The following is a 10,671-nucleotide window of genomic DNA, read 5'->3' as shown; positions in this document are numbered from 1 at the left end:
ACACACACACACACACACACACACACACACACACACACACACACACACCCATGATGCATCCTGAAAGGGGAAGGAACAAGAAAAGGGGAGGGAAGCACGATTCTCATGGCTGTAGCAAGAAGCCAAGGAAGAAGCAACCAACAGTGTGCAGGGCTCAGGGGAGGCTCCTAACATTGTCCAAGGATTTTCAGACACATGCTGTGATTGGTACATCGGAGATGGAGAATTCTTGATCTGTAGGACAAACCTAAAATACAATGGTTATTTAGAAAGGGGAGGAGGTGTGCAGATTGAGCTAGCATGCATTCAAGATGTGATAAGCAGGTAATTCCTGAAGGATTTCCAGATACTTTCTCTTCTTCCAACCGTCCACCTGCCTAGCCCTGCCCTGCTTCTGGACACTTCAAGGACAGCCTCTTGGCTTCATCCCATCCATACATCTGGCAGTCTTGCTGAAGCAGCTTGGAGATCAGTACACAAGATCCAGTCTTCGAGGGAGACAGTGACACAGACAGGAGAAAGAGCCATGAAGAGGGGCACACAAGGATGCTGATGCGCGGGGCCAGAAAGAAGCTTGCGCACACGCCAAGACCCCCAGGCAGAGAAAGGTGTGCAGAAACCCCAAAGAGACACACACACACGTTTCACATAGCAGAAAACAAAACGTTTTGTCTGTGTCTCTCTCTGGGTCTCTGGCCATGGTTATTACTGGTCCTGAATGCCTTTAGTACTAATAAAGCATGTGTTAATAGAGTTGGCAGAGCCCTGGTTCCCATCGGAGGCAGAGAGAAGGCAGCCGGAAGCCAAACAAGCGAAGACAGTTGATTTGCAGAGACAGTTGTTCCTGGACCGTAGCAAGGGCTTACATACCTACCTGTCCATTCTCCTAAGGACAATTTTCTGATAATGCTTCTCTGGCCCTTGGAGCTGGGGGGAGGTTGGGTGGGAGGATAGGGAGGGAAGTAAAGGGATGGACTGCATGCTTTCTAAATGTGCACACACGCAAACATCACACATACACACACCCCACCCAGCTCTCAATTTGAGAGAATTCTTTATTCAAAAGGCTTATTTCATCATCCTGCCCCTCAAATCTAGGAATTCATCTCCTGAGGAGGACCTACTAGGGAAGAGAGGATGAGGGACAAAAATCATTCTGAAACAAAGCCCAGGAAAAGAAGGGAACAGTTACTACATCTAAGAAATCAAATAAATGCTGTTACAGAAACCTTTGGCACCCAGGCAGGCACAGTGCCCGCCGTCTAGACACTATAAAAACACTTTCTATGACTGCACTGAGATTTCTAGGAAATGAGCACAGGGCATTTTCTTATCTCTACCTGGCAGGGAGCCTGAGACCTTTGATCATCAACGTGGACCCTGCCACAAGGCCAAAAAGGGGTGTGTGTGTAATTATTCTTTTTTGGGGTGTGCAAAGGAGTGGGTGGTTAAAGAACTTAATGGGGGGGTACTCTGTGGGAATGAAGTGAATCTCGATCTCTAGTGTCTGATACCAGCTCAAGGCCAGGGTCCTCATGTTTTCTCTCTGATGGCAGCTCTTAAAAGGCTTCCTGAAATTCCACTTGGCAGTGACCCTGGTGAGCATTTGCTAAACAGGGCATGGCCCTTGGAGCACTGAACTCAACCCTTTTCTCCTCTCCCGCAGAAATCGATAAAGATGTCTGTTTGTATGCATGCCCAGAGATTCTACACCTTGGAATATTTCAGTGATCCCCCAGTAGGATGATTTGCTATCCCCCTCACTTCCATACACTATATGGACTCAACAATGGATCAGTGGTACATTTCATAAAACGGAGCATGTTCTTTCCTTTTACAACATGGGAATCTGCTGAGAAACCTCTGTGGTTAACTCCCATTAACTCATAAATTATTAAAGTGACTTTATGGTAAAAACTGGGCTCATGTGCCTTTTGACCTCCCAAGCCAAATCTCTTTGGTGGCTGATAGACAAGCCAGACCACTGACCTTCCCTGCCTTGAAGGCTAAGGGATCACAACCTTGGATCCATGGTAACTTAGTCCAAGTGCACAACCCTAAGGGAGAGTATGCCAGTTTCTCCACCTTTCATGTACTCCAAGCAAGTCAACACTCTGCTAATCCTGGAGCCTTCCCTCCCTACCATTACCTCAAGACATGCCATTCAGGAGAAGGATTTTCCTAGTTGTGGAGACACCGCCCTCACATTCTTGTCTGAGCACTTCATGAATGCCCTGTTTGTAGATGTTCCCAAGGACTTCTCCGCAGATTTTATGGAAGTCCTTTTAACAACAGGAATATAAAAGTGCCTGATGGCAGGTCTGCCAATGAGTAATTCCTATTCATCTATCATGAAAGATACAAGTATGAGCAAATACTGGGGCTCTGTATATTTATTCTGGTGGAGGAAAGAACCCAGCATTCTGCACTGAAATGAAACCGTGCATGCCAACCAGATCTAGCCTTTGGGCACCTGGCAAGTAGCCCACCTATCCCTTCCTCTTGTAAAAGATACCCTTCTGATTTCAGAAGCAACTCAGGATATGAGTCTGAGATTGAAGGGATTAGTTAACAGCTTTATGTTTTACCAAAATCATGTTGAAGTCATTAAAAGGAGAGGAGCAGGAAAAGATAGAAAAAAGAAATAATGACTCATTCTACCCAACCTAAAGCCAACAACAGAAAACCCTGCTCAAAAATAAAGCTACCCACTTAAAGCTGGCAAGCCTATAACAAAAGGGGCTCACTATACGCATAGTTAAGCAGCCTTTGAGTGGATTAAGGAAGAGAATGGGTTGTCTCCAGAGGGAAGGACATGAAGCAGAACTACCACCATCTTTGCCTTAACTAATCCTGGAGAACATCTCAAAATCAAAATCTCATCCCAATTTACAAATTCCATTTGGTCTCTTAAAGAGCCTACCAGATGATAAGATGGTGATGTAGCACAGAAGAAGCTAGGGAATAGCCCCTCTCCCTCCCTCACGCCATTTTCACATTTCTCTATTCTTAATCAGACATCTCTCCATTTTCCCGCACTCCCCTCCCCTTCCTCTGGGCCAGTTTTCTAGGAACACAGGGAAAGAACTCTGAAAGAACCTGATTGTAGAGTCATGCCAAAAGCTAGGTCTGCCAGGCAGTGCCAGTGGTTGGTGCCCAGGGCTCTGCCAACCTCCTTCCTTTTTTTCTTTACAGCTCTAAGTTCCTTTTCCCCCATTCTTATCCCTACTGGAACACTTCTGGAAGTAGCATTTCTTGTCACTTTCAGGTGCCAAATAGTGCCAGCTCAGATCTAGGCAAGCCAGCCTCTAGGCAGAAGCTTGAGACTACTTGCCATTTCACAGGAAAAACCCACCTGGGCTAGTAGCAGAGAAGGTGGTAGGCCTTGAATCTGTGGGACGGTACAACTGGGCAGAGACAATCTAATAGTGAGGCAAAGGACACTGGGTATATTTTCTGTGATAAAGTCAGGGTGAGTGAGCAAATGCAAAGGAAGCCTCAGAACTCCCTCCCCAGAGAATGAAGGCAGCATGGTAATGTGGACATTTGTAGTTAGCCAAGCCGGGCATGAATTCCAGCTCTGCTACTGGGTAACTATGTACAGGTCACTTTGCCTTTTAGTTTCCTGAGCAGTAAAAATGGAGTGTGTGTGTGTGTGTGTGTGTGTGTGTGTATGTATGTATGTATGTATGTATGTATGTATGTATGTATGTATGTATGTATGTATGTATAAAGAAACCTGGTGGTAACTTCCAGGTTGGGAAGGTTGAGGATACAGATAAGAAAAAAAAGAATTGTCCCTAATGGGCTTGTAGCTTTCTCAGCTGGTTCTATCCTATAGGTGTTTGTGGTTGGACTTTTAGTGTCTCTAAGGTGAGAAAAAGAAGTCTGAAGAGATACTTGAGTAAGAAAGAAAAAAGGAAAAATGTCATGTGGGTCAGGGCTTTGGAAACTTTGACTAAAAGTACAAATATTTACTAGATTAACTACTGTTTATACATGTAAATATTCTGATTCCCATTGAGAAAGGAACCTGGTCCTTTGGAAAGCTTACCACTGAGAAAGCAATGGTGGTAAAGCTGTTATGTGCTACCCCTGCCTCTCTGGGCTTATCTTCACAGTGGCCAAAATACTTTTCTGAAGGAACAGATCTGGCCAGTCACTTCCTTGCAGGGTGGCACCCCATTGCCTCTAGGGTGAAGCCTGAAAGCTCCTTCGTGTCACACTTCCCAAATTTGTGGAGAACTCTTTGTCTAGTTCTCACTGAAAGAAAGTTTCTCTTTGTTAAATCAGATTGAAATAATTTGGTGAGATGGATCATTGGACAGAGGAACTATTAAAATTAACATTAGCTTTATTGTTCTGGGTTTCTTCACCCAAGCTGCTCAAGATGCCTTTAACAGCTGTGACTACCAAAGCAAACACAAGGAGAGAAGGAAAGAGTCCTTCTACAGCAACACCCAGCACTGGAGCTTGGCCTGAGATTTGTCAGTGGACAGTGAGGCCCGGGACAAAGAGCAAAGAAGGGGAGGCTTTCTCCAGCCTTCTTATCCATCTTAAAGTAAGAAACAAGGAAAGCAGGCTGAAGGTAAGACTGTCTCAAATTTTCTCACCAAGCTCTAAGTACTCAACTTTATAAAGAATATTCTCTTTCTGCCAGGTTCTATTCTGAGAGAAATCCCACATCTGCTTTGGGCAAATGGCATTCTTCTTTCAAAGCAGTGATGAGAAAGTCACTCCAGGCTATAAAAAGCCATGGGGCTTACAGCATATCATGTTTCTTTATTCTCTCTTTTGGGTTTTGCCATGTTGCTAAGGTCATGGGTGAGAAGGAGGAAAGCTTAGTTCTTTGAGGACACATTGTCAGCCATGGCAGCTGGATGGCAAGGCGTGCAGGCCACAGCTCTCACCTTACACAGGCTCAAAAAAGAAATGAGCCCAAGAGAGTTAAGGGAGATTAGAAACCACTAAGCATCCACTCCCATATTATTTCTAATGTCATATTAATTTGATCTTTGTTTAAAATACACAACAGCAAAAACACAACTTGACATAGTGAACCTTTAAGGTCCCTTTAGTTGTGAGGTTCAGTAAATGCTCCTCCCTTAGGCTCTCTCTAGCAGCCTGCTCCAGTCACTCCCTTATCAGTCCATTTATTGTCGTATTCTGGAGCAACTAAATTTCTGTCATTGTCTTCCTGGAGCCCAGCAGAGCCTGTTTTTTTCCTTGAAGTCAGCCACATTACTGAGTCCTTAACTACACTAGAAAGGAAATCAGAGACCATCTAATCAGAACTCAGCACTTTAAAGAAGAGGAAACCAAGGGTCAGAGGGAAAAATGACTAAGATCACAGAGGCAGCTAGTAGCAGCCTGTTTTTGAACCCATGTCCTACTATCACAAATCCTGTCCTCTCTCTGTGGTGGCATACTGGCCTCTCAGAATACTAGGTAACAGTCTTGTGTAGTCAACTGAGTTGTGTGTCCTGCTATGAAGAATTGGGGAAAGGGGACTAGAGAGCATTGAAAGTCAGGTGGGAATTTGGCGAGTCTCTAATCCTATAAACCAGTCTCTTGAGTTAGTGGCCTTGCCAGTCTAACCAAGCTGCTGGAAGAAACAGTTCTCAGTCCCTTGTCCCCTCCTACTTGCCTTTTTGCCCCTTTCATCCAAGTTCCTTTAAAATTTAAAATACTTTTCTTAAGTGTGATTTTTATATATGTTCAAATTCACGATAAACATCCAGAAGAAGGATAAAGAACAGAGAAACAGGATGTGTTTATACAGGAAGCTGTAAATTCCATAAAGGAGTACAGCATGCTAGACGATGCTAGTCAAGACCTTAGGAGTCACTTTCCCTTCTCAGGATCCATCTCCCTTTCTCCAAAATGTGTTGAGGGAGAAGGGAGAGCTTTAAGAGCCTTTTCACTCCCAGAGTTCTTGAAGCTAGTGAAGATGCCAAGTAAAGAGAAGTACTAAAATTCTCCTGTTGGCCTGGATCTCAAACAAGAGAACAGAACAAAGCTCTTTGTAAAGCTGCTCGTGCTATAATGTGTTAGCTAGTACTAGTTAAAGAAAAGAAAATACAGGAAGATCTCAATTTACAAAAGATAAATTGGTGGGAAGGACAGTTTTTCACCTAGAACTTTTAAAAACACATTCCCAAATACATTAAAAAAAATGTAGAAACTTTTTCTGGATCTAGTGGTCACCCTGTGAAGTACCCCCAATATCTTAGGAGACACAAATCCTCACCGCTCAAATGCATTGGAATAAAAGCTAATGACACACCTAGGGGGCCTTTCAGGTTGGCTTTACAGAGGTTATCTCATGGGAAATGTTTCCAACCCAGGCTCACACGGCTAAGACTTATCTTCAGCAGAATTCAAACCCATGTACCTCCCTTTTCCCCAATTCAAGACCAAAGCTTTCTCCACTCCACCACATGGCCCTATTTGCTAGTCTCTCACAGGAACCCTGAAAAATTTCCCTCTAGTTTGACAATTTTGTTAGAAGATGCCTTTCCAATACATTAACATCCTGAACTGCAGAATGAAATATACACAGTGCTACAAAGCCTGCCAACTTATTATCTGTTCGCATTTTGTTCAAGACCTCTCCTTGGGGAAAGGTGTCTTAGTTTTTGAAAAGCAAACAAGGGGCAGATTTTATTTTCTAACATTAACCCCACGGCCTTGCCAGGGAACATTGGACAAGGGACACTGGACAAGACAGGGAAGAGTTCACATACATACATACAAGTTTAATGCAAAGCTCTGTAACATTAATTGATCAACACCGAATTACATTCATTATCAGAGTCTCAACTTCCTCCCTATGGGAAGTTATTTTTAGTCACATAGTATAATGGATTTCTCTTTTTTTGAGGGTGAAAAACTCGTTCCCAAAGCCCTTAAAATGGAAAGTGAGATAAGAAGGAACTTTGAGGGGGGGCTTTTAAATTATTTCGTAAAAAAGAAAATTTGATGGAGGACGGAGAGGAAGGTATAAATGGGAAAAATTACTTTATTATGCGGTAGATAAAGATGACTTGAGAAATGGGCTCTTAGGGAGAAGATGGAAGGGATTCCCCAAACCATGACAGAGGCTAACCAGGAGAATTAATGCATGGCTACAATTGGGACATCAAATCTCCAGGGTCAGTTATTATCATAAAGCCGTTCTGGCATTGGGGGGGGGGGGCAGGGAACACATAGATGGAGTCATCTAAGAAGTGAAAGGACAGAGCTGTCCAAGCCCACAATGGGGGCATCTCTTCAACTCCCAAAATGATGTATTTCCAAATAGGCCCAGCCCAGGCATCAGCCAGTAGGAAGCTCATCTTCAAGATGGACCCAGGACTAGGGTAGGGAAGCACAATGGAAATCGACTCCTCTGACAAGGAACACGTGGAGGGCCTGGGGAGGATTTCCTTTATGTTTGGGCTAGGACTCATTAGTCATCTAGGAAGGCTCCCCCATCAAAGAGAACACCCTGAAGAAGAAGTCTGCCTAGATGCCAATGTCCAAGAGACTCCTGATTCTCCTAAAGGGAGGAAGGAAACGAGTCCCTGCAGTTTGTTATTCGGAGTAAATCTTGACATTCAAGTTAGTGAGGTTACTCTGTCAAGAACACGCCATTGACTGACATTCCCCAAACCCATCCAACCTGTATCTACTTAAAAAATACTATGTGCAAGGCTCCATGCTAGGTGTTGGCAACCCATAAGCAGGAGAAACAAGCCACCAGCTCACCTGGTAAGGGGCTGAAGAGGCTCAGCCAATGAATGGGCAGAGCAGGAATCTTCTGAGCTGGTCTGAGCACCTGCTGCCCAGAAGGCTGGCCTGGCTCAAGTGGCTGATGGGTGCCTCCTCCCCAGCCCTCCCCCCAAGCTCTTTGCTGCTACTGGCTTTCCACAGTCACAGCAGGTGCAGCAAGGATGCTGCTCAAAGCTAGCTGCTTCAAAGGCCCCCTCACACCCTCCTGAGATGCCCCAAACCAAGAGCTTACCCCATATGGCAGGTAGTTAGTAGCGGCTGCAGCCGAAGGAACCCCCAAAGTGGAGGGTGAGGGTATCCCAGAAGTAGAGGCTGGGAACAGACCCAGGGCATTCAGGTTTAATCCAGGAAGTAAGTGGGCTTGAAGCTGCAAGGGCAGGAAGGTTATGTATGTTATGACAAAAAGGTCCAACGCCAAAGCTCCATCACGAGACAACACTCAGAACAAGACTTGTCCCTCTCACTCTCACACACTCTCTTTTAAAAATAACAACAGCAATTCTTTGGCATTCACATGTCCAGACATCACCTGAACAGCCCCTCACACCAGCAGGGGAAGGGGGGAGTTTGCACTTGCTTGTCTCCTGTAGGTTTCATTAATTTCTTTCACCTGCTCGCTCTCCCCGATATGGACAGGAGTGGTGCCCACGGGCAGCAGGGACCGTGGCCTCCACTTCTGGCACAGTACTCTGTGTTACCCGATCCACTGTTCTACCCACAGTGGGCTCTCACTGAATACAGACCAAATCACTTATAAACTCTTGGTGCTGCCAATGGGTGATGCTCTTCCACTGAGGCCCAAACCAGATCTACGGAGCCAGGAAATGCAGGATGGCCAAGAAAGGAATGAGACAGATTGAAGCGAAGCCTAATAAAGAGTTTCATGCATCTTAAGTCCTTCAGAAGGAAAGACCCCCCCCCATCCACCCACCCTCCCTAACTTTGACATTGCTATTCCCTTCTTCTCTTTTTGGGTGGGTGGGGGAGAGGGAAAGGACAGGGAAGGGAAAAAATTAAGCAGTTTTGGAAAAGGGTGGGAAGAGAGGGGGGAGGTTGTAGTTGAAAAGAGAGAAAACCAAGAATAAACTTACTGTGTAGGGACAAAGAATCTTATCTGAAAAAAAAAATGCCTGAAAACTATATTTGTTTCCAAGAAGCTTCCCTTGGACGATTCCTGACAAAAAGTGATATGTACAAACACTGAAACTCTCTCCCTCCATCTCTCTGATCCTCTTACCCCCAAGCTCAGGCTAACTCTTCACAACCCAAGGTTCTACTCTGCCCTAGCTTAGGGCAGGTGTTTCAAGTATGTGAATATGTAGTGGGATCCTACACTGGAAAACTGGGTCTAGAAGGACTGTTCCAACCCTCCTTAATTCACCCCATAAAATTAAAAGGTATCATAGTCTCTTAAGGCAGCTTGAGAAAATGTCAGTCTGGTCACTATGAGGGTGATGGTTGTATGCCTTCACACCCCTACAGGAAGAAGAACCATCAAAAACCAGGATGCCCAAAGAAAGTGTGCCATAGAATCTACACCAAGTGGCCACATTTACTGTTGCCATAGCAGGTCTGATACAGAGCTGGAGTTTCACGAACAGCCACACAGCAAGGAAGACTAGGTTTCTTTTTTTCTTTAAAAGGGGAAAAACCAAAGTTCTAGGTTTAGAATTGTATGATTTGGCCTTCGCTGGCCTTACTGTAAAGTAAGGACAGGTCATTTTAATGATGAAGTGAGATCCTAAAATATATGCAAAGATGTTGAAAAGAAGAAAGGATTAGAAGTGAGAAGCCCCATTTTTAGGGTGAGGGCACAGCCATGAGGGCAGTTTGAATGAAGCTGTGAAAAGAGAGATCAGGAGAGGTGCTGAAACGACTCCTTGACTCTTGAGTTTGGGTTCAGATCTCATTCTTCTCTTCCTGGGGAGGTTTTAAAAGGCTGGCTAATCCCATTTCTCTTACTTGGACACTAATCCCAATGGGAGGCACCATTAACTACAGCCCCTTCAGTTTTGAATTTCCTTGTTTAGAAATCTCATACGTGGTGAGGCTGCCATTAACTGTCCATGTTTCCTTTAGAAATCCTCCCTTCAGATCTGAAGCCCTAAGCCAGGAAGGCCTTTAACCTATCATTTCTTGTCCCTTCCTACAGGTCTGCTAGGGTACTACTTGTGTTCAACTATAGGCAGACTGCCTTGTCAGTCAGAAACTTTCTGTGTATCCCAAGCTGTGACTAACAATGAAGGAGCTGGGGGGACTTTCATTTTGAACTTAGCCCACAGTTCCCTTTTATATCATCCAATCACTATCACATCCCCTTTCAACTACAAACACCAAACCCATGTTGATTCAGTGCGAGGACTGTTTCGATTCTATCAATGAAGAAAATATTTCATCATATATTTCATTTCAATTCCTAACTGACCACCCTCACCAAAAAAATACAGAAAAGAAAAAAAGGGAAGGGAGAAAAAAAAAGTCTTAATCACCTCCAGTATTTCAGAACTCACATTCATAGCACTGAGATCACTCTCATAAGACTCCCTTATTTTCTTCATGATCTCCTCCTCGGCCTTGCCACAAGTCTCAATGCTACCTTTAACAGTGATGGTACGCTCCGGATTATACAGAGTCAACTCCTGCAGTCTGTAGAGTGGAGAAAAAAACACACAGAGAAAGAGAAAAAGAGAAAGAAAGAAAGAAAGAATTAGGAAAAGTCAGTTAATTCCCATGCAGGTACAAATGGTGATTCAAACCCCACCGTGGAAGCTGGTAATAGCTAAAAGCGGGTGGTCAAATATCGGAAGAATTAGCAAAGAAGCAAGAAGGAAAAGAATTGTAAGATAAAGAAGGCAAGAGAACGCTTCTCTTCACAGCATCCTGAAGAAAACTGGTCTC

General features: G+C 44.4%; 1 protein-coding gene across 1 annotated transcript in view; it reads right to left on the bottom strand.

Moving 5' to 3' along the window:
• The window catches only part of IGF2BP3 (insulin like growth factor 2 mRNA binding protein 3), a 96,858-nt gene that overhangs the window by 10,302 nt on the left and 75,885 nt on the right, over positions 1-10,671 (bottom strand). Inside the window, exons 10-11 of the mRNA XM_069088199.1 lie at positions 10,263-10,419; positions 8,006-8,140 (exon numbers count right to left, since the gene is read on the bottom strand). Coding sequence (XP_068944300.1) covers positions 8,006-8,140; positions 10,263-10,419 — 292 coding nt within the window. The remainder of the gene's footprint in view (positions 1-8,005; positions 8,141-10,262; positions 10,420-10,671) is intronic.

This window comes from Petaurus breviceps, unplaced genomic scaffold (genome assembly GCF_028583685.1).
Source record: "Petaurus breviceps papuanus isolate PSGF00001 unplaced genomic scaffold, PetGlider_PUasm1.0 185, whole genome shotgun sequence".
Lineage (NCBI taxonomy): Eukaryota > Metazoa > Chordata > Mammalia > Diprotodontia > Petauridae > Petaurus > Petaurus breviceps.
Note: the sequence above shows the minus strand (reverse complement) of the source record. Positions and strands in the feature narration are given on the sequence as shown.